The sequence below is a fragment of the Sus scrofa genome, chromosome 12 (genome assembly GCF_054392235.1).
Source record: "Sus scrofa isolate SSC_HxYL_T2T_F1_AM1 chromosome 12, Sscrofa_HxYL_maternal_Yorkshire_Landrace_v2.0, whole genome shotgun sequence".
NCBI classification, from domain to species: Eukaryota; Metazoa; Chordata; class Mammalia; order Artiodactyla; family Suidae; genus Sus; species Sus scrofa.
In genome coordinates this window covers 995,133-1,021,279 of record NC_139394.1, presented here as the reverse complement: position 1 = coordinate 1,021,279, position 26,147 = coordinate 995,133, and the positions used below count along the sequence as shown (strand labels likewise).

The window sequence follows — 26,147 nt, the reverse complement described above, 5'->3', positions numbered from 1 at the left end:
AGGCGGTGTCCTGGCGGGGGCGGGGACATGGAAATAGCGGCCTCCCCGCCGGGGCGATTGGCCGGAAGAAGTGGGCGCGGCAGGGCGGAGCCAGCGGGATCCCCGCTCGACCCCCGACGTTTTTCAAGCAGCCAGGTGGCAACCCTCAAGCCGGGCGTGAAAATGGTTCCGCGGGTCCCGCTAGCGTTTTTCCCCTGCCAAGGAGATTATTATAAAAAAGCAGATGTGCAAGCTAATACCAGCAAGAGCGTAGCAAAACGTGACACGGAGAACTCAGTGCCAACACGGTTTGCTTTGTTTCTGAAAAGAACGGTTCGGCAAAAAGAATCTCAGGCTCCCCTTCCCCCCGCCCCCAGACCTGGGAGGCGCTCTCGCCGGCTCCCTTGCGGTGCTGGGGGCCAGAGTCTGGACAACCCAGTAAGCCTGAAGAAGAGGCCAAGGCCAGCAAAGGTACGCTAGAGCCAACAAGGGGTCGCCCTGCCAGCCCACAGTAGGCCACCAGGACTTTGAACACTTGGATAGGCGTTCCCATCGTGGCTCAGCAGAAAGGAACCTGACTAGTATCCATGAGACCACAGGTTCGATCCCTGACCTTGCTTAGCGGGTTAAGGATCCAGCGTTGCCGCGAGCTGTGGTGTAAGCTACAGACCCCACTCGGATCTGGCGTTACTGTGGCTGTGGCCTAGGCTGGCACCTGTAGCTCGGATTCGACCCCTAGCCCGGGAACCTCCACGTGCCTCGGGGGAAGCCTTTACAAAAAAAGGAAAAGAAAACTTGGACAGAGTGGGAAGGCTTGGGGTCATCGGGTACACGGTGGCCAGCAAAGGCAGGCATTGCTTCCTGCAGCTTCAGGGTCAACTAGAGATAGATGTGTGTTCACGTGGCCGTGTGTGCACGGGCTCCTGTGAAAGCTATTTTGTTCTGTGGGCCGTGGTGGGAAAGTCTAGAATCACTGCCCTGAGGACCTTCTGTAGCCAAGGGTAAGGAATTGGTGACTGCAGGGCTTCTGGGTCACTGGGGCTTTGGGCCCAGAGGGGTGGACAGTCTGCAGGAGAGGGTGGCCAGGGGTAGCAGGAGACTCAGATTTGAGAATTCCCTGGAGGACAGCCAAGCCAGTCCTCCACACCAGACCTGGCCTGTGATGCAACCCTACCCTCTGGCCCCCCCCCCCCGGCAAACCCTGCTCTCTGCCTGCCAGAAGCCAAGGAGGGGACATCTGCTAGGTCCTCTCACTGGCTTTACCCGGATGATGTCCAGATCCTCTGACTTGTCCGGTGATCCTCGGAGATCCAGCTGGACTGACTCAAGGCAGCTTTGGCATAGCCTTGCTCTGGGAGGCCCTGGGGTTGGCCAGAGGTGCCCTCAGCACTCCCCACCTCCACAGGCCCCATGCTCTCCCAGCCCGGTGGTACCATTGCCTGGAGGGCCCCAGCCCCTGACCCCTTGCCCGGGATCGGACACTGCGCCAGCTCAGCACACCCACACTCAGAAGGCGTGTGCCCTAGGGGAACCTGACTGAATCCCCACAGGGCCTGCAAGACCCTCTAGCCTCCTCAGCTGCAGGGTCAGGCCAGCAACAGTAGGTAGGGCAGCAGCTGTGGATCCCTCCCCAGCTTGGGCTGCCCTCTCATGGGGTGAAGTGTGCCCCCAAAGTGGAGCTGGGTTCCCCAGGGTCACCCCCTGCCCCTCATACCCGGGCTGAAGGCTCGATCCCATCTTAGGTGGCCTGTGGTGCAAGGCCTCTCCCCGCAGCTCCCTCCCGGGCGGGGCCAGAGCCGCAGGGGAAGAAAGGTGGCTGCAGGCTGCCCTTTGCCCTCTGCCCTCTGCCCTCTGCCCAGAGCTGGTTGGGTGTTGAGGCAGGGAAGTGGATGCAAGGAAACTCTTCCTTGCAAGGAATCGCAACCTTTCAGCTCGAAGGCGGGGTCAGCGGTGGATCCGGCTAGCTTCCAATCTCTGTCCCCCTTACTTCTTGGAAGGTGAGTGTGTGTGCCCCCCAGTCCCCCACCCTGCCCTCCCCAGCCTCGGGGAGTGCCCATCCAGAGCCCTGGCACGACTGGCTGCAGGAGAATGGCCTCCATTTATTCAGGCAAATCACCCCAACCCTGAAGAGGAGACAGTGGGCGGACCGACAGGGGAGGGGTCTCCTGGCGGGCGGGTGTAGACGCAGAGGGTGGAGGATGGGCTGCTGGCGCGGGTAGGGAACAGGCCTGTGGGGCGGAGCCGCGGCGTGGCGTGGAGGTGGGGCCAAGCGGTGGAGCGGGGACAGCAAGCACCGCCTTGGGCGCTGGGGGAGGAGCTGCGGGAGGGGCGTGGCCTGCGTTGGAGGCGTGGTTGGTGGTGGGCGTGGCGGGTCCCGGCGAGTCTGGAGGCGGGGCGGGGCGGAAGGCGCGCAGTCCCTCCGGGTGCCCAGCGCCTGGCTCTAGGAAGCCAGGTACCCCGCGTCCACGAAGATGCTCGAGCCGCTGGTGGAGGCGCTGCGGTCGCTGAGCAGGAAGAGAATGCTGTTGACCACGTCTTCCACCTCTGCAGCGGGTGGCATGCGGAGTTAGCGCGGCTCTGCCTGGCTGGTTCGGTCCAGCCGCCCCGGCCAGGCCCGCCGCTCCAAGAAGCCCGGGCTGACCTGCAAACTTCCTCATCGGGTGGCGCTCCTTCAGCTTCCGGGCTAACTCGGGGTCCGAGGTGACACTACGGCCCATGGCCGTCAGCACCACGGTGGGGTTCACGGAGTTCACCCGGATCTGGGGCCAAGGGGCCAGAGGGGCGGCCTCAGCCCGGGCCCCCTCACAGACCGCTTTGAGCTGGCTTACTCATCCCCTGACGACCCCCTCCCCCCGCCCTGTTCTCATCCCCAGCCTCCAGCCTGCCCTCCCCACTCACCCCCCACCCCCCGCCATGCCGACCTCCTGCATTTCCAGGCCCAGGTCCTGGGCACCACCAGCGCGCCCCCCCACCCCCCACCATGCCTACCTTGTGTGGCCCCAGCTCCATGGCCATGGATTTGGTCAGCATGGTCATGGCGCCCTTGGTGGAGCCTGTGGGGAGAGGGCAGCACTTAGGACCCTTAGGGATACAGCGCACTTTGCAGGAGGCCCAGCCTGGGACCCCAGCAGCCCCTGCATGGAATGGGGGCGTCCAGGCCAGGCAGAAGGACTCACTGTAGGCAGCTAGGCCGGGGTAGGTGACATGGGACACCATGCTGGAGACATTGACAATGGAGCCAGGCACTCCGCGTTCGATCATGCTCCGGGCCACGATCTGGAGGCGGAGACAGGGCAGCCTGACCCCACCACCCCCAGGTTCAGGCCAGGCCAGCGCTGCGCCGCCTCCGCCTCCCACAGCCTACCTGGGACACCTGGAACACAGAACGCAGGTTCACGTTGAAGGACCTGCAGGGAGAGTCAAGTGTCAGAGGGACGATGGCCACGCCCGCCCCCGTCCTCCGCAGCCCCCTCCCCAGCCCACCTCCTGTCCCCTCCCCACCTGTCAAAGACCTCCTTGGTGGTGTCCAGGAAGGGCTGCATCAGCGCCACCGCCGCGTTGTTCACCAGCAGGTCCACGGGGCCCACGCCACCCAGTGCCCGCTCCGTGGCCTCCCAGTCGCCCAGGTCCACGCACACGGGCTCTATCCCTGGGCACTGTGGGGGGGGCACAGGCCAGTGACCAAGGGGAGCCCCGGCAGGCTCGTGAAGCATCCCCGGGCATCACAGGCCTGGGCCACGTTGGGGCGCACGCCTCACCTCCTGGGAGAGGCTGACCAGGTCGGCGTTGGTACGGGTCACGGCCACCACTCTGGCTCCTGAGACGTGCAGGGCCTTCACCGTGTCCCGCCCAATCCCTGCAGGGGTGCAGGCAGAGGGCCCAGCACATCTGGGTTGAGGCTGGGGGTGGGGGCTGCAGCTATGCTGCTTGGGAAAGAGCGCTCTGAGGGTGGTGGCCCTGGAGGTGCTGGGGTCACAGGCCTGGCCAAGCAAGGCCCAGAGGGCAGCCCCTTCCTGCTGGGCCAGGCGAAGAGACCTCGGCTGGATCCCTCATCTGCCTAGACCGAGTCTAGGAGCATCCTCTGGGGGTTCTCACTGACCAGAGAGAGGCTAGCGTCCTGTCCCAGTGGAGCCTAAACCAGCTGGCACGGTGGGTGGAATGGGGGGACAGTGGCAGGCCGTGGCAGGCACAGAGGGACTCGATCCCAAAACAGGTTTGTGAGGCTCTGGGTCTGGCCCCTCCCTAACCCACCCCTGCGGGGCTCCAACCTACCTTTCCCTGCCCCCGTCACCAGGGCCCGGAGACCACTGAAATTCATCTGCATGGTGCCAATGTCGAGCCTCTCTCCCACAGGAGAGGAGGGCGTGGGGTTTTATAGGCCACGCAGTGGGGCGGGTGTGTGTGGGCTGGCCCAGGGAGGGGAGGCTGGGGCCTCAGTGCCGCTTCTGTTTGTTTGTTCACAGAAATCTACCTTCCGGGAAGGGGCCGACCCTCCTCACCCATGACCCAAAGGTGCACCAGAAGCTGCCACCTAGGTTCTGGAAAAAAAGCTAAAACCCCAGGGTATGGCATGTGCCCCTTCCTGGCGGGCTGGGGGCCAATGGCCCAGCTGGGAGCTGGTCCCTGCCAACCCTGAGCCTGCTGCTGTGGGCAGCAGCCAAGGCAGAGTCTGCCTAAGGCTGGCCCCCTGCACCCCGCCAACCCCATCCCCACCAAGGACGTCTGGGGGCCACTCTGGCCTCCAGAGTCGTCGTCAGCTGCCCATAGCCAACCCGGGACTCGCACATCTCTGACACAGGCGTGGCCCTGGTAGGCAGGTGGGTCCCTGGCCTCACTCACGTCAGAAAGCCCACCCCCATCTCTCTGAGAAGTGCCTGCTCCAGGAGGCCCCCGTGGGCTTGCCCTTTGGAGGGCACAGGCACTGCCCTTGGTCTTGTGATTCCTCGGCAAATAAAAGGAAGGAGCTCTGGCCCTGGCAGGGACGCGGGTGACACAGCCAACCTGGCTTTGTTCCCCCACTTTTGTCAGAAGCTCATTCTTTTGTTTTGTTTTGTTTTGTTTTGTTTTTGTCGTTCCTTGGGCCACTCCCGCGGCATATGGAGGTTTCCTGGCAAGGGGTCAAATCCAAGCTGTAGCCACCAGCCTATGCCAGAGCCACAGAAACACGGGATCTAAGCCGTGTCTGACACCTACACCACAGTCACGGCAACGCCAGGTCCTCAACCCCACTGAGCAACGCCAGGGATCGAACCCGCAACCTCATGGTTCCTAGTTGGATCCGTGAACAACTGTGCCACAACGGGAACTCCCAGAAACTCATTCTTAAGAGGGATGCAGTGCAGACCGTGGCGATGGAGCCCTAAACATCAATTGTGCACACGGGGCAGCCGGCCCGACACTGAGCAGCAGAGGCTAAACGCGTGCCCACAGTGCCACCTGCATGGTGGCTCCCATCCCTGTCCTGAGCCCGCGGGGCTGGCCTTCAGGGGGCCTGGGGGACAGGGACACACCTGGGCTGTGGCCTGAGGAAGACCTCAGCTGCCACCCATCCCCTGCCCCATCGACTCACAGCGTTGCCGTCCCAACCCCCGTCGGCCCAGGTCGAAACCCAGCGGCCGCCCCCTCCACCGCGCCGTCACTGCACAGGAGGAAGGAGTTACTAGAACACCAGGGGGTCTTTCCCCAAGCACCATCTCCCTTTTTTTTAAATTTAATTTTATTGAAGTTTTGTCACTCTGTGATGTGTTAATTTCTGCTGTACAGCGGAGGGATTTGTGGGTGTTCGTATTCTTTTGCTTGTGGTTTCTCCCGGGACATCCCGTACACCTCCCTGTTCTATACAGCAGGGCCTTGTTTATCTGGCCTTTGTATGCAATAGTTTGCATCTGCTAACTCTGAACTCCCAACCCGTCCATCTCCCTTGGCAACCACAAATCAATTCTCTAGGTCTCTGAGTCCATTCGCTAATGTTGATTTGTGTCATATTTGTGATTCCACTTCACTGATATCATGGTATTTGTCTTTCTCTAGAGATAAGTTTTATTTTGAAATAATTCAGAGTTGCAAAGATAATAGCCACTCCCCACCCCCACTCAACCCGGCCAAGCCATTCGAGAAGCATCATGCTCCAAACTAGCATTCCTGGAGTTCCCACTGTGGCACAGTAAGTTGAAAATCCAACTGCAGGAGTTCCCTCTGTGGCTCAGTGGTAACAGGACTAGTATCCCTGAGGATATGGGTTGGATCCGTGGCCCCACTCCAGTAGGTTAGGATCCACCAATCAGAGACTGGCGCAGCCCAACCAATGGGAAGCCCCGTATCTGGAACCCCCCCCCAGCTCCTCCAATGGATTCTAGTTATCACAGCCCCCTCCTCACCCTGTAAAAGCAGGGTCCGCGCTTGTTCCCAGGCTTTGCCCTACTTCATTGATTGTGGCTGTGATTCCTCTGCTCTTCCCGAATAAACCTGCTCTCGCTGGTGCAAGGAGCAGCTACTCTCAGTAAAGTTGGCAAGTGCTTGCTAGCCCTTGGCCCTTGCCCTCCTGGGCCCCTCACACCACGAATTCAGGAACCCCAGCTCCATGGCAGCTTTTGCCCTGTGAGGAGAAGAGCCCCACAGAGCCCCGAGGATGCTGGGGTGCCCTCATGCATTTCTTCCCGTCAAGGAGCAGCAGAAACGAATCCAACTAGGTACCATGAGGTTGTGGGTTCAGTCCCTGGCCTGGCTCAGTGGGTTAAGGGTCTGGCATTGTGGTGAGCTATGGTGTAGGTTGCAGACGTGGCTTGGATCCTGCGTTGCTGTGGCTGTGGTGTAGGCCGGCGGCTACATCTCCAATTCGACCCCTAGCCTGGGAACCTCCACATGCTGCGGGCAAGGCCCTAAAAGGCAAAAAAAAAAAAAAAAAAAAAAAAAAAAAGTGTGTACTGAGAAGCGCATCTCTGGGCTTTCTGGGTGGGTGAGTGGGGGGGAGCGGGTCTCACAAGCTAAGTCCACTGCAACATTCGCTCTCTGCTCCCTGACCCCCTGCTCCACCACCTGGCACAGACATTCGGGCATTTTCCGTTCGTTTAGAGTGGCCACCTTGGGGCCCAGGTTTGCCAGCCAACTAAGCACAATGGTGGAGCCCCCTGGCTGCTGGCAATCGAGCCCTGATGCGGCAGCCCTGCTCAGGGAGCCACGTCTACGCCGCCTTCTGCAAGTCCCGGGGCCGTTCTCCCCGATTCTGTGCCTTTTACAGCCCCACCTGTCCCCGCCAGGCCCTCTCTCAGGGCCGCCTCTGGTTGAGGTCTGGCGCAGGAGGGCCCATGAGCTGTGTGCTTGGAAGCACCAGCTGTTCCCTGCAGCCCGGCGGGGCCGGGGGAGGGAGCAGGTTCTGGCTCTGAGTTCCAGGGCAGGCAGCTCCAAGCATCACCCCTCGCCCGGCCCCTGCTCCAGCTGCCACCATCACCAGCCGATGCTGCAGCTTTAACGACAGGCTCCCTGTGGGGTCAGGAACCATGTTGCCCAGCATTCAGGTTGAGCTTTGGTGTCGGGTTTGGACGTCTCTGCCTGCGTCCTCTGGGGATCCGCGCCTCTTCCAGGGCCGCGCCGGACATGTTCAGGCCCCTCTGCCAGGCCTTGGGCTGAGCTGGTCCTTCCCTGGAGGGGACTTTGGCCTCTCCTGGGCACTTAGAAGCAACCAGCTGGTCCTGTTAGACCTGAGCTGAGGAGCACAGGTGCAGGGCAAGGCCGGCGCTGGGGAGGGGACATGGCGAGGAGTCCCGGCAGGAGCAGGAGCAAGGGGCAGTGGGGGAGGGGGCGTCCCGGGGAAGGAAAAGGGCTGGGGGAGGGGAAGCGGATGCCAACAGACAGACCCGGGAGGGCACCGGAGTCGGGCAGAGGGACAGGCAGCCTGAGGGCCTCATGCGGCCACCCCCACCCCCGCAGGGCAGACTGTTTTTCTCCTCCTGGGATTCTGGGTCCTTCCTTGTCCACAATCCTCCTGCTAGGGGGCTTCCCTCTGCCCCCCCCCCCCCCGGTTCAGATGCCGTGGCCGTGGGGCAAGGGGGCAGGCGTGGGGTGCAGAGTGTCCCCCCACCCCCCACCCATGTGGCTCCTGATCACAGAGTGAGGCCAGGGATCGAACTCACACCCTCACGGATCCTAGTGGAGTTCATTTCCGCGGAGCCACGGTGGGAGCTCCCCGGAAGCTCCGACGGTTCCCGGTCCCACCCTCCGTGTCCCTTCCCTTGGCTGACCTTCTGTATCCTTTTGCTTTAGTAGAACTGTGATCGCAATTCCTGCGGTGGCCCAACAGGATCGGCAGCATCTCTGCAGCATCAGGACACAGGTTCGATCCCCGGCCCGGCATGGCGGTTACAGGCTCTGGCGTTGCTGCAGCTGTAGTGTAGGTCACAGCTGTGGCTCAGGTCTGGCCCAGAACTGCACATGCTTTGGGGTGGCCGAAACCCTCCCCCGTTATCTCAAGGACAGCAATTTCCTAGCAAATCATGGGACCGGGACGTGGTTGTGGGGTCCCCTGAACCTGGCCTCAGACCGCTGTTTACTGGGCACCCACGGGACAAACCCCACCGTTGCTGTGGCTCCACCTGAGGAAGCCGGGGCGGCGCTCAGGCTCAGGCCCATGGAGGCCGCCTCCTGGATCCTGGCTCTTGGATGCTGTGACCGTGGCCAGGACAAGTCCCCCAGGCTCACTGGGGCTTGGCAGAGAGCAGCCAAGTGTGCGGGGCCCTAACTTCGCCACTGCACCTGCCCGCTGTTTTGGACGGAAACAGCTATGACCACAACCCTCCTGCCCCCTGAGTCCGCAGGGATGGTGACATCGCCTGTCCTCTGGCCAGGTGGCCTGCTCCCCCCTCTTCTCTGCAGACCCTCGGCGCCCCTCCCCCGTCTCGGCCCGGGGCGCCCCGCCCAGCACACACGGGCTTTCTGCCTCCAACCCCAGCCCTTCTGACGCCCCACACCCTCGGGAGTGACCCGGTGACCTTCCCTTCCCCAGCCGCTGGGCCCTTCTGCACCAAGGAATTTTCTGCAACAAAAGCAACTTGTATTCCTTCTCCCTCCTTAACACAGAGGCATCAGAAACCAAAGCCCGTGCGGGCACCCCTCGAGCCTGATGTTTGTGCTAGTCTCATTGCCCTCTTCCCCCGCTAAACCCTCAGGAGCCCTGCCTGTTCCCAGACCGCTCCTTGCGGCCAGTCCTGCGGTCCCCGCCAGCCCTCGCTGGGCGGGCCTCGTTCCTCTAACGCTCTTGGCTGCACTCAGCTCGGGGGCTGCCCTGGGAGGGGGGGGGCAGCACGCACTTGCTCGTGTGCACACACACGCGGGCACACACGTGCTGGCCATGGAGCTGTGCCGTGGGGACGAGGAGGACGGCGTGGGAAGGGGCTCCTTCGAGGGCTGGAGCGCAGCCACCGGGAGCTGAAGTGGGGGGCGTGAGCGCGCGCGCATGCGCGGCAGGGGGGCGGGGGGGGAGGGGGCTCGGCCCCCGAGGGGACGGCAGGTGGACCGATGGGTGACCTGGGTGAAGGTTCTTCCCAGAAGCCTATTCATGTCGTTCTCTGGAGCCCTTGAGAGGGAGGGTGGTTTTATTTGCTTTTCTTGTTTCTCAGGGTGAGGAGAGGGCCCTTGAAACTCGAAACTGGAACCGACCTCAGAGGGGACATTTGGGGGGGGTGAGGGGGGCTGAGATCAGGGCTGCCCGGGGTCCAGGACAAGCAGCCTTGAAAGGAATGGCCCCCCAAGGGCCAGCCCTCAGGTGCTCGTGGGGCAAGGCCGCACTCGAGACTGACCTGGGAATGTCCGCGGAGCCTCAGCTCCTCCAGGCGCCACCCCGCTGGGCTCCTGCACCCTGGCCTGGCTCTCAACCCTCCGTTTGTTCTGTCACTTGCAGGAGAGAGGGCGGGGCTGGGCCCGCTGTCCCTGTTCCCCCCGCCCTTGGCAGAGAGTGTACTTCTAGCGTCTGTCTGCAGAGTGAAGTCATGAACATTTAAATGAATAAAAGAAGGCAAGGAGGGCAGCCAGCCTGCGGCCCCACGGCTCACGGGCTGTGACCTGGGCCTGCCCAGGGAGCGTCCAATCAAGCAGGCCGACCAGCGGGCAGTCCATGGGCTCGGATAACAGCCCCGGCCTGGTCCCCATCCATGGTGAGTGGACGGGGCCTTATTACCATCAATAAATAGGGCTGTTAGCAAGAAAGCACTATTGGAGTTCCCGTCGTGGCGCAGTGGTTAACGAATCCGACTAGGAACTGTGAGGTTGTGGGTTCGATCCCTGGCCTTGCTCAGTCGGTTAAGGACCCGGCGTTGCCGTGAGCTGTGGTGTAGGTTGCAGATGAAGCTCGGATCCTGCTTTGCTGCGGCTGTGGTGGAGGCCGGCGGCTACAGCTCTGTTTGGACCCCTAGCCTGGGAACCTCCATATGCCACGGGAGCAGCCCTAGAAAAAGGCAAAAGAAAAAAGAAAAAGCACTATTGCATTTCCATCATGGCCCAGCAGGTCACGAACCCTGCTCTCTCCATGAGCTAGTGGGTTCGATCCCTGGCCTTTCTCAGTGGGTTAAGGATCTGGCGTTACCGCAAGCCACAGTGTAGTTCACAGATGCTGCTTGGATCAGCTGTGGCTGTGGGGTTGGCCGGTGGCTGCAGCTCCAATTTGATCCCTAGCCAGGGCACTTCATATGCCATGAGTGATGCCTTTTATATATATATATGTATTGCCCTCCCTGTCGCAGGGCGTGAACCCTAATTGGAGGTTAATGGGGTCTGAATCCCCAGAGCGGTGTTGGGCTGCAGGCAACACAGGCAGACTTCTTGGAGGAAGCAGCAGGTGCGGCCGAGAGAACGCATAAGGGGATCTGGAGAACCTGTTCAGGTCACTGGAAGCAGTCACCAGTCCTGTCACTGCTCGTGTGTGCACACCCGGGCACAGGGCGGTGTGGGCACACGCACTTGGGCACACACACGGGGACACACGGGCACATGTGAGCACACGCACACATGGGTGGTAGGATGTAGAGGACCCGGAGGTTGGCAGGTTCATTCCTGATGCCCGCTGAGCCGAAGCCAGGTGTGGCCGTGTCCTTGTCACTGCACTTAGGGTCCTCCTGCCGCACAGCTACACTAAAGTGGGGACAGGACCCTGGCACTGGCTGGAGCAGGTCACCCCAGCCAGATGCCAAGGGAGGACGGCTGTGGCACGCTGGCCGCTGCCGCCTGGTCTCAGGGTGCCCACTGGGCAGAGTCTCTCGAGGGCCCAGGAGCTGGGACAGGACTGCAGCCTTTGCAGGTCACCATGGAGGGGGCTGGGAAGTGCTCGCCCCCCTGGGAGAGAGACTGGGGGCCACGTGCAGGGCATATTTTATTTTCTTGTGGACAAGGGAGGGATTGAAAGGAGAAAGGACCTACGACCGTCCGGCCTTTGCTTTCCTGCCACTGTCCTGGTCCTTCTGGCTCTCAGGACAGTCCTCGTGTGGCTGGCAGTTGGCCAGGGCCCCTGCGGCCAGCTGACCATGCGGGGCATAGCTCCCCAGGTTGAGATCCCGACCCTAGGCCTCTGTGCTCCCTGCAAGTAGACCCAGGGCTCCCGCTGCCCCAGGAGCCCCGCTGGGGCCTCACCTCCTGGACCGACGCAGGCTCAGCGCCAGGCCTTTCCTGCCATGGGCACCCCTGGGCCCTCAGGCCCCCAGGGCATGGGCTCCTGCAGGCCTCCCCTTTTTTCCCTTTTTTTGGCCACACCTGTGGCAAATGGACGTGTCTGGGCTAGGGATCGAATCTGAGCCACAGCTGCAGCAACACCGGATCCCTAACCTACTGGGCCCCAGCCGGAACTCCCCTGCAGGCCTGCTTTGAGGACCTCGGACGCCTGTGGCCACCTCTACCCCGAAGGGCAGCCCCAGCCGGTGGCCTTTCTGGCCCCTCGCACTCGGCTGGGTGCTCTTCCCTCACCTGCAGGGAGTGTGACTTCCTGCCATGGGGGCCAGAGTCTCGGAGGGCAAAGTGACGCGCGGGGAGGGGCCCCGCAGACACGGGGCAGGGCGCGAGGCACAGGCTGAGGCGCAGGATGTAGCGGCGCCCCACTGGGGAGTCTGTCCTTCTCAGGACACCCCCCACCCTGGGGGCTCTGCCCCCCGGGAAGCTGACTTGTCCGCAGCTCGGCACCGGGGTCTGGGGAAATGAAAGGGCACCTCGTGCCAAGGTGACTGGGCGGGTCCCACTCCCTGGGGCTCCTCTGCCCCCTGGAGTGCCCACGGCTCCCCAAGTGGGAAAAGGCCCCCCATTTAATAGGATTATGGCCTGATGGGCGGGTGTGGATGGCAGCGGCCCTGCCCTCCTTTGTCAGGAGGCTAAGCTCTTCCCTGTAGGGAGGGGCGGCTCCTGAGGCACAGAGGCTCTTGCGGAGCCTGTAAGGTGATGCCCCTGGGAAAGCCGCCCAGGCCACTCCAGGATTAGCGGGGATGCAGAGCTGGGCGGCATCGGTTTCGGCAGGCAAGCGGTCTCTTGGGGGATCCCGCCCCAGCCTGGGGCACAGATGCCCTAATCCCTTCTGGAGTCTACATTTGGAGGGGGTGACCTCAGCCTGGAGGCACAGGGCCCCGAGTACCCCAAGTCCAAAGCGGAGGGCCCTGCTCTGGGGTCCAAGGTCACCCTCGGGGTGAAGGGGTCAGGTCACGGCCCCTCAGCTCTTCTGCCAGCGGAGGCCTGCCAAGTCTGAGGCAAGCTGCTCTGGTCTAGTCCCTGAAGCCTTGATAAAATGCACAGGGAGATGGGAGTTTGGAGCCGAATCCCATTAAGCTGGAGGCCCTGGGGAAACGCCACAGCTTTCCCACAGGCGGCCCCAATGAAGCCCCTGACCAAAGCCAAACAAGGGCAGAGTGATGAGTCAGTAAACTGCCTGCCAGGGCACAGGTCAGCACGTGAGGGCAAGGAAACAGGGTCCAGTCGCTCTATGGCCTCTGGCCTGGAGTGTCGTGGACAGGAAAACGGGCTAGGCGTGGAAAGGAGCAGCAAAATGGGGAGCTCCCGGCGTGGCTCAGCGGTTAACGAACCCAACTAGCATCCATGAGGATGCGAGTTCAATCCCTGGCCTCGATCTGTGGGTTAAGGATCTGGTGTTGCCGTGACCTGTGGTGTAGGTTGCGGACGCGGCTTGGATCCCGCGTGGCTGTGGCTGTGGCTGTGGCTGTGGTGTAGGCGGGCAGCTGCAGCTCTGATTAGACCCGTAGCCTGGGAACCTCCATATGCCGTGGGTACGGCCCTAAAACAAAACCAAACCTGTCTGGCTTCGCCAAGCAAGACTTGCAAGCAGCTTTTATAAATGTGTTCCAAGGGTTCAAGGGAGAGACCAGCGCCTGTGCGGTGAGTGAAGGAGCACAGCTCAGGGGAGCCAGGCCCGCCCTCGCCACCAGCCCTGTTGGGGATTAGACAGGGCGTGGGAAGGCCGGGCGCCAGCAGAGCTGGGCAAGGGGACGACACGGGACCCGGTCTGGAACGCAGCTCATGTGCAGAACAGAGTCACCTCGACCCAGCATCTTCCAGCCTGTCAAGTTTCCAAAGCTGCTAACGCCCCAGCCAAGTGGAAGTGGGGTGCTTCTCCCCTCCTCTTAAGGGACAGGGACGGCCAACCTCCCCTAACTGTGCACGGCACCGACTCCCCGACAGGTTCCTCAGTGGAGGGACGCGGCCTCTTAGCTCCAGTGACACCTGACACTGGGCTCCCTGCCTCTCAGGTGCTGAGCCTTAAGCCGAAGAAGCTGGCCTGTTTCGCTCCCGGCACCTCCGACCAGGGCCCCGGGAAGGGCTGCAGGCGGAACGTGACATCCCGCCCGTCTGGCCTGGAGCCCCGGCCCTTGCAGTACGAAGAGCTGAGTTCTAACCCGGGCAGGACGGCTCTGTGGGACACGAGCCCACGCCCTCCACCTCCGGGGCTGCGGGTTTCCCAGCAGAAGCCCTCGGCTCCCGATGGATGTCCCGCCCGCGTGTGGCGCAGTGTGTGCGTGGAACCGACACAGAGCCGCCCTCTCAAGCCGAGGGCGCTTCCTCCCGCATGCTCGTCCGTCTGCCCTTTGATTTCTTTTTTCTGTTTTCCTTTATTTCATTGCTTGCCTTTATGACTCCTTCCAGAAGCTCTCTGCGCTGCTGGACCTCGCGGCCCGCTTCCGGTGAGGTGGGTGCTTTCAGCTGCCAGCTGGCGGCACTTGGCCGAAACCACAGGAGTTGGTCTTTCTTCTCTGATGAGAGCGGGCCGCCAGCAGCCGCCGAGGCCCCGCGGGGCCCTCGCAGGGACTAACACCCTCTGTGTCCCGTTTCTTCTCTTCCCAAGCCACCCGGGAATCCAGGGGGCTGAGGTGAGTGGGCCACACCGCACTCCCCTCCGCTCCGGACCCCACACCCGGCCCGTGTGGCCTCGCCCGTGGGGGCTCCGATGCGCCTGTTCCATGTCATCGGTGCCCAGCACCCAGCAAACCCTGGGCCTCTTCTCACGTTCTGGCTTCCCTGGGTGTTGCGGTGGCTGCGTGACCTCTTCAAGCCTGTGAAACGTGAGAAACGAGCGTCCTTTGTGGGCTCAGGTGGTGAGGCGCTGGTGGCTCCGTCCTAACTCCTCTTCCTTTCCCGTGGGTCTGGGTCCTCGACTCTCCGAGAAGAGGGGCACCCATGCGTGTCACAGTGTGACCTGAACACGCAGACTTCCAGGGCCTAGCAGTTCCTGCCGCACAGCCTGGCCCATCCTGATGGACACATTTCCCTAGGCTGGCTTTTTTTTTCTTTTTCCCTGTCTTTTTAGGGCTGCACCTGCGGCATATGGAGGTTCCCAGGCTAGGGGTCCAATGGGAGCTGTGGGGGCCGGCCTGCACCACAGCCACGGCAACGCGGGATCCGAGCCAGGTCTGTGACCTACACCACAGCTCACGGCAAGGCCGGATCCTTAACCCACTGATCGAGGCCAGGGATTGAGCCCGTTCCTATTTGGACTTGTTCCTACTGCGCCACAGTGGGAACTCCTTGGCTCGATTTTTTTAAATAACGTCTTTATTGAGATAGCACTCACGCACCAAAAAGTGTACAGTCCTGGAGCTGCCGCTGTGCTGCAGGACTGGCAGAGTCTTGGGCGTGCTGGGACACACGTTGGATCCCCGGCCTGGCACAGGGGGTTAAGGATCCGGCAGCTGTGGCTTGGGTCGAGGCTGCGCCTCAGATCTGACCCCTGGCCTGGAGCAGCCAAAAAAGAGAATAAAAGCGCACTGTCCTGGACTTTCCCTGATGGCGCAGCAGGCTAAGGCTCCCGTGTTGTCACCACTCTAGCTCGGGTCACTGCCGTAGCATGGTTTTGATCCCTGGCCCGGAAACCTCCACATGCCACAAGCGCAGCCAAAAATTAAAACGTGCATGAGTTTTTTCCTTCCTGCTCCCAGGGCATGTGGAAGTTCCTGCGCCAGGGACTGAACCCACACCATAGCAGCAACCCAAGCTGTGCAGTGACAACGCTGGATCCTCAATCCACTGTGCCTCAAAGGAATTCCAAAAAGTGTAGTTTTGAAGCGTATAATGCAGTAGTTGGTTCTTTTTCCAGCTGAGGCCAGGGATCAAACTTGCAGCCTCATGGTTCCTAGTCAGATTTATTTCCACGGCGCCACAGCAGGAACTTCTCTCTCACGCTCTGAATCCTTCCCCACCTAGATGATTCCAGAAGACTGGGTAGAGTTCTCTGTGCTCTACAGCAGGTCCCCGTTGGCCAGTCACCCCATAGACCTCAGGGCGCCTGTGCCCATCCCACACCCCGTCCGCCCCCGGACCCGTCCCCTTTGGTCTCCAAGTTTTTCCAAGTCTGTGAGCCTGTTTCTGTTCTGCACATAAGTTCAATCGCATCCTTTTTTTTTTTTTTTTAGGATCCACCTGTGGTAGCTCTTCTAACATTCCGAGTTGTGGAACCATCAGCGAACTCTCATTCCAGGATGAGTTGATTCCCGCTGGACTCCTTGCTCTACTCGGCACTGCCCCCTGCTGCCTGCGTCCTGTCCCCGTCTCCGAGGCCAGCCTCCCCGGGTCAGCCTCAGCGTCTCCATAGCCGGAGAGCAACCAGGAGGCAGGTATGGATGTGGGGTAGGAATACATTGCATCGAGTGGGTGAATCTGCAAACACAGAATCTTCGCGTAACGAGGATGCCTGTTTTCACCCCCCCGCCCCCCACCCAGAAAGCCCGCACCCCCCAGGGGTTACGCAGCCCTCACGCCAATGCTCTGCGGCCCCGGGGAGCGGGGCAGTCGTCCAGGGCTGGCTCAGTGCCAGCCATGCAATGCCATGGGACCGAGTGTGCTTACTTAGTCGTCCAAAAAACGTTAGAATGGGGGGCCAAGTATACACAATTTAATTTGGAAACTTAATTTAACAAAATTTTAACTTTTCCTGATTATACGTCTGCTTTATGACCACGAGGAGACATGTTGTTACTTGCCAAATACCAAAAAGGGGTCAGAGGAAAAAAACGCTTCCACCAATTTCTGCCTCTCGGGGCGACGTCACACACAGACACCTTCGTGTGTTGCCTTCCAGGCTTTTTTCTCTCTCAGCAATAAATGGACCACCCCCCTGGCCGTGCCCACAGCCTCAGGGCGCTGGCCCGTCACACTCGCCTTGGAGGGTGCCGGGGTTCGGGCCCGGGCGAGGGAGGCGTCTGCCTGGGGCGGTCCAGGCTGGGGAGGGCAGGGCAGCCCAACTGCAGCATCCTGGGGGCTGCTGTGTGGACACCCCAGTGTGCCGGGGTCTGGGAAGCGCAGCTCGGGTCTAGGCCTCGGGGGCTACACGTCCACGTCCGGGCACGTGAGGGGAGGTGACTGCTGAGCAGGGACAGTTCCTGGTGACCCGCCATGAGCTCCTCTCCCGGGAACCTCAGCCTGAGCACAGCCTGTGCTGACTTCAACCCGCTTCTTGGGTTTGCCGGCCTGGCCGGCATGCGCGCGCGCGCACACGCACACACACACACACGCCTGTGTGTGCGCAGCCACACGCCGCACACACAGGTGCGCACAATGTGCTAAAACAGCAAGCCTCACACTGGGGCGGGCTGTCTGCGGGGCGGGCTGTCCTGGTTCCAGCACGCCCGGCAGGGAGCCCGGTCCACAGGCACTTGTGCTCACACCGAGGAGCCCAGTGGCCGCTCGAGACCCGCCGGCAGGGCCGGGAGCACAGACGGGCCCGCTGGGGAGCCGGTCTCAGGGCAGAGCCTTGGTGGGGAGGACGGGGCTGCCAGGTGTGGCTGGTTGGCGAAGACAACGAGGAAGCTCGGGAGCGAGCGGGCCTTTATTCAGCGGCTGCGGGCACAGAGCGGGAGACCAGGAGGAGGTGCGGGCCCCTCGTCCCCCCGACCCCCGTCAAGGCCAAGGCGGGCGGGCGGGGCTGTCTCCCTGCAGCGGGAGCCCCAGACCCAAGGCTCCTTCTGTTTTGTGGACGTGGGGCCTGAGGCGGGAGGACGAGGACGGAGCGACGAGCCAGCGTGGACGACGGTGTCTTCGAAGCCCCTCCGCGAGGAGCCTCGGCCCGGGGCCCGCACGACGGCACCTCTGCATCGGGCTGGGGCCGGCCCGCCAGCGCCAAGCCTGCGGTGGGAGGGCGGCTTCCCGGGGGCCCCGGAGGAGGCTCTGCAGACACCTCTGCACGGCGGCAGCACCTCAGGCGCCACTCGGGCCTGGAGGCCCCTTTTCCGCAGGTAAGGGGCGCAGGCCGCCGCCCTGGAAGCCCTTTCCGGTGAGAACTGGGGCTGGGCCCCCGGGCAGGAGCACAGCGCTGCGGTCCTCTCCGCAGCACCGGGTCTCCGGGGCCCGCCGGCCGGCCTGAGTATCCGCAGGTGCCCCTAACCCGCCTGGGGGAGGCCGTGGCCACAGCCACCTGGAGGAGCCAACCGAGCCCAGGAGGGGGCAGCCTGCTCCCGCGGAGGCCTCGCCCTGCGCCTGCACCGCGGGGCAGAGCCGGAGCCGCCTCTGGGCCAGGGGCTGAGGGTCACCGCGGGGCGAGGTCGCTCTGCTTCTGCCCGGGACACCAGTCCGTGTCCGGATAGAGGAGGCAGTGGACGGACTGAAACCTGGGAGGGAGTGGGAGGTCAGGGCTGCGGGAAGGGCAGGCTGGCCCGGCACCCCTGCCCGCTGCCCGCTCACCGCGTGGGATCCTGCTGCAGGCTGAAGCCCCCGGCCACGTTCACCACGTTGTGCGGGTTCTCAGGGCCCCCATAGCTCAAAGTGACCTGGGAGAAGGGACGGCGTCACGCTCGGGGTCAGCATCTCCCACCGCGCCGTGTTCTCCAGGGGAGAGGCCGCCTGGCCTCCCCAGCGTCCCCGGGGCCAGCTCAGGAACAGCATGGAAGGGCCGGAGGTGTGGCCAGCACAGATGACACCCCAGGGAGGCGGCTGGCGCCTGTCCCCAACCCCCTGCGCGAAGCTGCTCCCCTCTCCAGGCCGGGTCTGTGACAGCTGGGGCCCCTGGGAAAGCCCAGTGGCTCCCTTTACAGAGGCGCCCCCACGTGAGCCCCGGACCCCGAGTCCATGGCAGTTGTGCCTCGGTGCTGTGACCCGTCAGGGAGCCAGGTGGGGGCAGGGGCCCAGCACGCCTACCTGCTGGAGCAGAGTGTCGGGCGGCAGCCTCGGGAGGTTCTCCAGGTGGGAGTGGAAGAGGGGGCTGCGCAACAGGCGCGCGCCCAGCAGCCCCTCCACGATGTAGCCCACGGTGCAGTCGTCTGGCAGCCGCACCCGCTCAGCTGTGCTCATGAAGCTGCCCAGGCTGGGAGCCGAGGGGGTCTGGTCAGCGCCTGCCCAGCCCTGGGCACCCCCTCCCAGGCAGCCAGGCCCCAAGAGGTCCCCCCTCACCTGGCCCAGGGGCTCATCTTGAGGGCAAGGCCTCTGCTCAGGCAGAACCCGGCCCCCCCAGTAGCGAACCAGAACTTGACCGAGGTCACCTGGGGAGGAGGGGCCGCGATCAGAGCTCTTCGCCCTGCACACCCCGAGGCCTGTTCTTCAGCCACCCATCGGGGCTCTCCGGCCAGGTGGCCAAAGCTCCCTGGGCGCAATGGGTGGGGGTGCCCACGATCGCCTGTGGCTTCGGCCCCTCCCACGGCTCCCCCTCACTGGCCTCAGCTCTGGACACGTGGGTGGGACACCTGCTGGGGTCTCCCCTCTCTGCTTTGCCTCCCCGGCCCCGGCACTCACGGTTCCACCTCCCTGGACCCTCTCGGTAGCCTCGATGGGGTGGTCCAGGCTGGGCCGCCCCAGGTAGACGTCTTGGCTGGGCGAGAAGCTGGACAGCAGGTGCAGCAGGCCATCGGGGTTCACGTAGTTGTCGTCATCCACGTGGCAGAACCACCTGGAGGGGTGTGCAGAAACCTGCAGTGAGCCCGGACCAGGGGGCGCGCCCGGCATTGGCCCTGGGCTTGCAGGAGACAGGGCGCGGCCACCACGTACTTGCGTCCAGACTCGATGAACTTGTCATATTCCACTGCCATCTTGCAGCACAGAGCCTGGCGGGTGTGCACGGCTGAGCAGTTGGTGTTGACAACGTGGCTGCCTGCGGTGGGAGGAGGAGAAGAGCGAGTGCCAGGGAAGTCTGTGGCCAGTGTACCCACCCCGCTGAAGTCAGGCAAGATGTGGCTAGCTGGCGACGCAAGGTCTGTCCGCTCGAGGCCCTGACGTCGGAGCCGAGCACAGCCCTGTCCCGGCCTCGCTCGGCTGACTCTGTTGCTGCTGTCGAGACAGATAACCTCCTCCTGGAATCTCACGAGAGAAAACCTGCCAGGGAGCAGGACTGAGGTGGGCAGGCCCGGAAGGGAGGGCTCCCTGCTGGCCCTCCTGTAGGGGGCGTGGTTGAGGGAGGCAGAGCAGGGCTGGGGCCTGGGGCCCTGGATGCGGGGCCAGCGGTGGGTGGGCATCGGGGCTCTGTCCTCCACCAGCTGTGTGGCCCTGAGCAGGTGCCTTTCCCCGCCCCCCCCCCCCCCCCCCCCCCGTACACAGCATAGGGCCGGGTGGCCCTGGACCGAGGGACAGCTGAGGAGGCAGCTAGCAGGGCGGGACGGGGGCACTCACCACCCTGGAGCTGCAACTCGGGGTCGTCCCCATCAGTAAAGATGAATGTCTGGAAAGAGAGTTGTGAGGAATCAAGGGGCGCCCCCTGGGGACCCCAAGGTCTGGCAGGGCCTTGGCTTGAAGCCGCAGAAGCACAAGTGGCTGGGCCTGAGCTTGGGCAGATCAGAGAGGAGAGCAGAGCAGCCTGCCGGTACCCTCAGCGTCCCCAGCAATGTTGGGGTGGCCCTGCTCTTGCCAGGCATGTTTCAGGGGTCTCAGCCCAGGGTCAGCTGGGAGAACTCATGCGAGCCTGGAATCTGGGAGGGTGGGTGCTGGGGGTGCCCGTCCATTCCCCACGTACTCGGGGCTTGGGGCCTGACGGCCACGCTGGGGACACAGCAGTGGGGAAGGGATCCGGGGTGGGGTTCAGGGAGGGATGCCAGTTTAGAGATGAGGGAGCGGAGTCCAAAGGCGGTGGAGGTCCTGGGAAGCCAGCGGTGCGGGATCCCAAAGGCAGGCATCTGGGGAGCGGGGATCTCGGGGCGTGGGAGGGTGCGGGGCGGGAATCCCGAAGTCTGCGGGGCCCCGGAGCGGGACCCACCTGCTGTCGGGCCCGGGAGATCCAGGTGCGCAGCAGCAGCCCCAGGCGCGGCCCGTGGTTCTTTCGGGTGGTCTTGACCGCGATGAAGATGTCGTCGGGCCGCAGTCGGGGGGCCGCGGCGGGCCGGGCAGGGGGCGCGCGCGAGTCAGGGCCCGGGGCCCGGGCCCGTGTCGGGGCCGCCGCGGGCGCGGACGCGCGGGGGAGCGGCAGCGGCAGCAGCAGCAGCAGCAGCGCGGCCAGGGCCGCGGCCAGCGCGAGGCAGGCCCGGCAGAGCGCCCCCCGCGCGCGGCTCATACGACCGCGGGACCCGCGGGCACCGCCCGGCCAGCGCGGCGCGGCCCCTTTAAGAGCCGCCCCGCCCGAGCCGCGACCCGGAAGCGGCAGCCGCGCTGCCCCGGAAGTGGACGGCGCGCCGCGGCGGGGTTGGCGAAGATGCCGCTGCCGGTTCAGGTGTTTAACTTGCAGGTAACGAGCCGCGGCCGGCGGCCCCTCCGCGCCCCCGCCGCCGGGCCGGAGGGGGGCCGGCCGTGCGCGCCCCCCGCGCGGCGTTCTCCCCGCGCCCGGGCTCCGGCCGCAGCGTCCCGCCCGTCGGCCCCGGCAGCCCGGCAGGCCCGGCAGGCCCGGCAGGCCCGGCGCGCTAACGCTCTTTCTCCTTCAGCAGCCAGCCAGCTCTGTGTCAGGGTCGGGGGGTGCAGAGAGTCAGGACAGAATGCGGGGTGGCCCGGCCCCCCGTGCGGCCGCGTCGTCAGTGGCAGATGTGCACTGCGCCCCTCCCAGCGGTAGGTCAGAGCTCTTCCTGCCGGGCACGGCCGGGGACTTCAGCCTGAGCGCCAGCCTGTCGGCCTGTACGCTGCTTTATGAGGTACCTTCCAGGACGGGGGCCGGGACCAGCCCGCCCGCCCACCGAGCGCGGGCCGCGCAGGGCGCCCGGGCGCCCCCCTCCCGCCTCCGGCCGCGGCCGGCCCCCGGCGGGCGTCGCCGGGTGCCGCTGCTCCCGCTGCTCGGATGCGCCCGGTCGAGGACGCCCAGGGTCCTCCCCCTGGCTCGGAGGAGGCTGCGTCAGGACGGTGGCCGGGAGCGTGTAGGGACCCTCGGGGGACCCTGGGAAGCGGTCCTCCGGCGTCCGGTTCCCGCCCCGGAGATAGGCTGTCACAGTCGGGCGGGGTTCTGCTCCTGAGCGCCGGTCTCGCCGGGAGCCCCCTCCCTGATGTGGCGGCGCTGGACGTGGCGGGCAGTGGGGAGGGGCCTGTCTGGAGCCGGGTTAGAGCTGAGCTGGGGCACAGTGAGGGTCTCTCGCTCTCCCTGGGCATCCCCCACTAGAGGTGCCAAGGTGCCGCCCGTGTTGCAGGGGGCGGTGGAGCCCATGCAGATTGACGTGGATCCCCAGGAGGACCCGCAGAACGCACCCGATGTCAACTATGTCGTGGAGAACCCCACCCTGGTAGGGAGCCTTGCAGCCGCTCCTAGGGGATCAGTGGGTTTGTTGGGGTGTCAGTCTTGCTGTGAGGGCTGGGCTAGGGCTCCCCACGCCGACCACGTCTTTTTCTGACCTGGAAACCTCTCGGGTTTCGGTTGCTCATTTCTGATGGGTTGCTAGTCCGCTCCAGACCTTTCATCTGCTCCCCCCCCCACGGAGGAGCCCTGGGTGCCAGGCTGCGCTTTGGTCATCTCACTGCAAGGACACGTCTTCTTTGGGGCCCAGCCTGTGAAGCTCGGTCTCCTCACTGCTCAGCCTGGTGACTGGCAGTCTGGGCGGGTGCCCACGTGCCTCCGGCCATTCACCCCGGGCCAGAGCTTTACCCCGGAGGCCCCTTCACCGGCCCGTTCCCAGCGGCCTCTCCTCAGCCCCTGGACGGTCGGCGATTTGTTTGGTGCCCCCACGCCACTGCTCCCGACCACTGGCTGGGGCTTGGGGTCTGGGGTCCCAGCCTGGGGGACGAGCACTCTGCCCCCTGCCCCCAGGATCTGGAGCAGTATGCGGCCAGCTACAGCGGCCTGATGCGCATCGAGCGGCTGCAGTTCATCGCCGACCACTGCCCCCCGCTGCGGGCGGAGGCCCTGAAGATGGCCCTCTCCTTCGTGCAGCGGACCTTCAACGTGGACATGTACGAGGAGATCCACCGCAAGCTCTCGGAGGCCACCAGGTGAGGCCCCAGGACCCGGCGACCTCGTTTTCTCGTGGCAGAGCCGGGAGGCGCAGCCGTCGCGGGAGGCGCTCGACGCGGGAGGCGCTCGCGCTGCCGAGAGTCGGCCCCGCCCCGCGTCTGCGGCGGCGTCTCGCGTGTGCGCACGCGCGGTTCTGGGCCGCGCGGAGCCTGCGGAGACCGCAGCGGGTTCCCCTCGCCCCTCGGAGCGGCGCCGAGACTCGTTTCCCCCTGGGCCGTCCCGCCAGGCGGCGGGCCTCCGTGGTCAGAGCTGTGCCCCTGTCAACGGGGCGCTCTCCCCATGGGGCGAGGGCCGCTGGCAGCATCCCAGCCCCCCTGACGGCCGGGTCCTCCCCAGGGAGCTGCAGAACACGCCCGACGCCATCCCCGAGAGTGGGGTGGAGCCCCCGCCCTTGGACACGGCCTGGGTGGAGGCCACTCGGAAGAAGGCCCTGCTGAAGCTGGAGAAGCTGGACACGGATCTGAAGAATTACAAGGGCAATTCTATCAAGGAGAGCATCAGGTGTGCCCGGGGCCGGGGGGCGGGCTCCATCCCGGCGGCAGCATCATCAGGTGTGCCCGGGGCCGGGGGGGCGGGCTCCATCCCGGCGGCAGCATCAGGTGTGCCCGGGGCCGGGGGGGTGGGCTCCATCCTGGGCGGCAGCATCAGGTGTGCCCGGGGCCGGGGGGCGGGCTCCATCCCCGCCGGGGCCGGGGGCGGGCTCCATGGGGGCAGCCTTAGCTGTGCTCAGGGGTGGGGGGCGGCTAACCAGGCTCATGGCTTGACCCATGTCCACTCGTGGCTGGGCCCACAGGCGGGGCCATGACGACCTGGGCGACCACTATCTGGACTGTGGGGACCTCAGCAACGCCCTCAAGTGTTATTCCCGGGCCCGCGACTACTGCACCAGCGCCAAGCACGTCATTAACATGTGTCTGAACGTCATCAAGGTGGGGCCTGGTGTGGGGGGCGTGGGAGGGGCCGCCGGGCAGCGGTGCTGGTGGGCCAGGAGGGGGTGCCCCAGGCTGAGCCCGTCCCCCGCCCGGCAGGTCAGTGTGTACTTGCAGAATTGGTCTCATGTCTTGAGCTACGTCAGCAAGGCCGAGTCCACCCCAGAAATTGCTGAGGTAACGCCAGCCCTGGGCCCCGGCCCCTTGAGCCCTGACCGCTGCCGGCTCCCGCGGGCCTGGTCCTTCTGGCCTCTGCTCTTCCTCGGCGGGGCCGGGCCTGCGGTGGGGAAGGGTCTGGGGGCTACGGGCTGCTCACGTGCACACCCTTCTCCTGCAGCAGCGTGGGGAGCGTGACACCCAGACTCAGGCCATCCTCACCAAGCTCAAGTGTGCCGCAGGTGAGGGCCCAGGGGCACTGGGGCAGGCAGGCACCACAGCTGACCCTGTCCCAGCCAGCGAAACCCATGCGCCCCGCACCTGGCATCTGCCCGGCTCAGGTTCCCCTCGGGGAGGCCTTGTTTTCTGACAGCTGCTGCCGGGGCTGGTCACTCCCCTCCCTGACCCCCAGCTGGTGCCTGATGCCGAACAAGGGGCATCAGCTAGAAGCCCCTTTGCAGTAGCAACAGCAGCCGCACGGCCTCCCTGGGCGCCTGGCCCAGGGGACTGTCTTTGGTGCCTGCCAGCGTTTCTGTCCTTGCCGCTGAGGAGGGCCCGTCTGGGTGCGCCTCTTGGCGGCCCTGCGCGGCCCTGGCAGCTTCCTCCTGCCTCACCCCGCCTCCCCCTCGCCCCCAGGCCTGGCCGAGCTGGCGGCACGCAAGTACAAGCAGGCTGCCAAGTGCTTCCTCCTGGCCGCCTTCGATCACTGCGACTTCCCCGAGGTGAGGGCGAAGCAGCGTCTGGCTCTGCGGGGGCGGAGGGGTCTCTCCCATGGCACCCTGGGTGGGCTTCTCCCAGTGGGTGGTGGGCGGGTCTAGGCCGGACTCGTGTCCTGACGGCTGGGGACCCGGGTCTCCGCTCCCCGCTTCTTGCTGCCTAGCTGCTCTCCCCCAGCAACGTGGCCGTCTACGGCGGCCTGTGTGCCTTGGCCACCTTTGACCGGCAGGAGCTGCAGCGCAACGTCATCTCCAGCAGGTGAGGGAGGGCGGCCGTGGGGCTCCAGCGCCCGGCTCTGCCCCGCGTGCCGGGCCCCTCCCGGGTGGGCGGGCAGGCGGGCCGGCGGGCGGGCTCTGAGGAGTCTGGCGCCTGCAGCTCCTTCAAGCTGTTCCTGGAGCTGGAGCCGCAGGTTCGGGACATCATCTTTAAATTCTACGAGTCCAAGTACGCCTCGTGCCTCAAGATGCTGGACGAGATGAAGGTGAGGGGCCAGGCGGGGGGCGGCGCATTCAGCCGCTTGCGGAGGGGGGGGCAGCCGTCCTCACCGGCTCTGCCCCCAGGACAACCTGCTCCTGGACATGTACCTGGCTCCGCACGTCAGGACGCTGTACACGCAGATCCGCAACCGGGCCCTCATCCAGGTAAACCCGGGCCGGGGGCGGGGGCGGGCGGGGGGCGGCCGGGGGGCCACGCTCTGCTCACGGCCCCCGCCCTGCAGTACTTCAGCCCCTACGTGTCGGCCGACATGCGCAAGATGGCCACGGCCTTCAACACCACGGTGGCGGCGCTGGAGGACGAGCTGACGCAGCTCATCCTGGAAGGGCTCATCAACGCCCGCATCGACTCCCACAGCAAGGTGGCCGGGCTCAGGCCGGGGTGCGGGGCGGGCGACCCGGGCCCCGCTGACCCCTGCGCCCCCACAGATCCTGTACGCCCGGGACGTGGACCAGCGCAGCACCACCTTCGAGAAGTCCCTGCTGATGGGCAAGGAGTTCCAGCGCCGCGTCAAAGCCATGATCCTGCGGGCGGCCGTGCTGCGCAACCAGATCCACGTCAAGGTGGGGCGGGGGCCGCGCTGGGCTGGGCTGGAGGGGGGCGCGGGCACACACACCCCTCCCTGGGCTGAGCCGCTGTCTCCACCGCAGTCCCCTCCCCGAGAAGGGAGCCAGGGGGAGCTGACGCCGGCCAACAGCCAGTCCCGGATGAGCACCAACATGTGAGGGCTCCCTTCGGCCTCCGGGACGGTCTGCGCCCCCCACCCCCACCCCCGGACGCCCGGGCCTCCCTCCTGCTGCTGCAGTGCCTGTGGAGGTGGTGCCTGGAGCCCACGTGCCGGATGATGCCAGCCCTCGGCCCCCACCCCTCTCCCCCGGCCCTGTTCACCCTGTGCTGGGGGCCCCGGGGAGGAGGTGGGTTTAACGGGAGGGCCGGGCCCCCACCCGGCAGCCCCACCTCCCAGCCTCCATGGGGACGTGTCGTTTGGGGTCGCAGCCTTGTTGAATCTGAGTTCATTAAAGGGCAGCCTGAGAAGCGCCCCTGGCGCCGCTCCTTCCTGTCTCCGT

At 64.9% G+C, this 26,147-nt stretch overlaps 3 protein-coding genes and 2 long non-coding RNA genes across 17 annotated transcripts; 2 read left to right on the top strand and 3 right to left on the bottom strand.

Moving 5' to 3' along the window:
* Positions 1-53: 53 nt before the first annotated feature.
* LOC146397964 (uncharacterized) lies at positions 54-1,796 on the bottom strand. The gene is made up of 3 exons (XR_014820589.1): positions 1,694-1,796; positions 1,243-1,340; positions 54-194 (listed from the first exon to the last, which is right to left on the bottom strand). It is a non-coding gene; the product is annotated as an uncharacterized LOC146397964 (long non-coding RNA).
* LOC102160997 (uncharacterized) lies at positions 126-10,004 on the top strand. Of its 8 annotated transcripts, none has more exons than XR_014820575.1 (5): positions 126-980; positions 1,894-1,976; positions 4,443-4,542; positions 6,010-6,142; positions 8,239-9,089. It is a non-coding gene; the product is annotated as an uncharacterized LOC102160997 (long non-coding RNA). The 8 variants fall into 8 exon arrangements; XR_014820579.1 differs by lacking the exon at positions 6,010-6,142 and adding an exon at positions 9,872-10,004 and having other exon boundaries at positions 845-980; positions 8,239-8,308; XR_014820576.1 differs by lacking the exon at positions 6,010-6,142 and having other exon boundaries at positions 8,242-9,089.
* CBR2 (carbonyl reductase 2) lies at positions 2,060-4,309 on the bottom strand. Its single transcript, NM_213827.1, is given in 8 exon segments — positions 2,060-2,523; positions 2,621-2,738; positions 2,968-3,032; positions 3,156-3,255; positions 3,344-3,386; positions 3,481-3,635; positions 3,738-3,835; positions 4,252-4,309. Coding segments are annotated over 8 exon segments (735 nt in total). The 5' UTR covers positions 4,304-4,309; the 3' UTR covers positions 2,060-2,419.
* A 6,319-nt stretch (positions 10,005-16,323) lies between the features above and the next one.
* Positions 16,324-20,938, bottom strand: RFNG (RFNG O-fucosylpeptide 3-beta-N-acetylglucosaminyltransferase). Of its 2 annotated transcripts, XM_021066394.2 has the most exons (8): positions 20,618-20,938; positions 20,038-20,086; positions 19,420-19,522; positions 19,168-19,321; positions 18,829-18,917; positions 18,577-18,742; positions 18,124-18,209; positions 17,255-18,050 (listed from the first exon to the last, which is right to left on the bottom strand). In XM_021066394.2, the coding sequence occupies exons 1-8, from the start codon at positions 20,909-20,911 to the stop codon at positions 17,969-17,971; spliced, it is 1,023 nt and encodes a 340-aa protein (XP_020922053.2). In that variant the 5' UTR covers positions 20,912-20,938; the 3' UTR covers positions 17,255-17,968. The 2 variants fall into 2 exon arrangements, with proteins under 2 accessions (XP_084839464.1, XP_020922053.2); XM_084983338.1 differs by lacking the exons at positions 20,038-20,086; positions 20,618-20,938 and having other exon boundaries at positions 16,324-18,050; positions 19,420-19,940.
* GPS1 (G protein pathway suppressor 1) lies at positions 20,455-26,119 on the top strand. 5 transcript variants are annotated; one of them, XM_021066381.2, is made up of 14 exons: positions 20,455-20,529; positions 21,966-22,058; positions 22,580-22,761; positions 23,120-23,284; positions 23,577-23,712; positions 23,812-23,889; positions 24,050-24,110; positions 24,505-24,590; positions 24,749-24,843; positions 24,961-25,066; positions 25,146-25,226; positions 25,304-25,441; positions 25,509-25,643; positions 25,731-26,119. In XM_021066381.2, exons 1-14 carry the CDS (start codon positions 20,467-20,469, stop codon positions 25,803-25,805), a joined length of 1,494 nt encoding a protein of 497 aa, XP_020922040.2. In that variant the 5' UTR covers positions 20,455-20,466; the 3' UTR covers positions 25,806-26,119. The 5 variants fall into 5 exon arrangements, with proteins under 5 accessions (XP_020922040.2, XP_020922044.1, XP_020922043.1 ...); XM_021066385.2 differs by lacking the exon at positions 20,455-20,529 and adding an exon at positions 21,020-21,082 and having other exon boundaries at positions 24,053-24,110; XM_021066384.2 differs by lacking the exon at positions 20,455-20,529 and adding an exon at positions 21,020-21,082.
* The last annotated feature ends 28 nt before the right edge of the window (positions 26,120-26,147 follow it).

Excerpts from the sequence above, each read along its gene's own strand:
- RFNG (XM_084983338.1), bottom strand. The coding sequence starts at position 19,883 with ATGCCCACCCACCGCTGGCCCCGCATCCAGGGCCCCAGGCCCCAGCCC. Across the intron at positions 19,322-19,419 it reads TTCATCGAGTCTGGACGCAA|GTGGTTCTGCCACGTGGATG; the intron begins GTACGTGGTGGC and ends ACACCCCTCCAG. Across the intron at positions 18,210-18,576 it reads CCGACACTCTGCTCCAGCAG|GTCACTTTGAGCTATGGGGG; the intron begins GTAGGCGTGCTG and ends CCCTTCTCCCAG.
- GPS1 (XM_021066387.2), top strand. The coding sequence starts at position 21,327 with ATGCGGGGTGGCCCGGCCCCCCGTGCGGCCGCGTCGTCAGTGGCAGAT. Across the intron at positions 21,480-21,965 it reads CCTGTACGCTGCTTTATGAG|GGGGCGGTGGAGCCCATGCA; the intron begins GTACCTTCCAGG and ends CCCGTGTTGCAG. Across the intron at positions 23,890-24,049 it reads CCACCCCAGAAATTGCTGAG|CAGCGTGGGGAGCGTGACAC; the intron begins GTAACGCCAGCC and ends CTTCTCCTGCAG.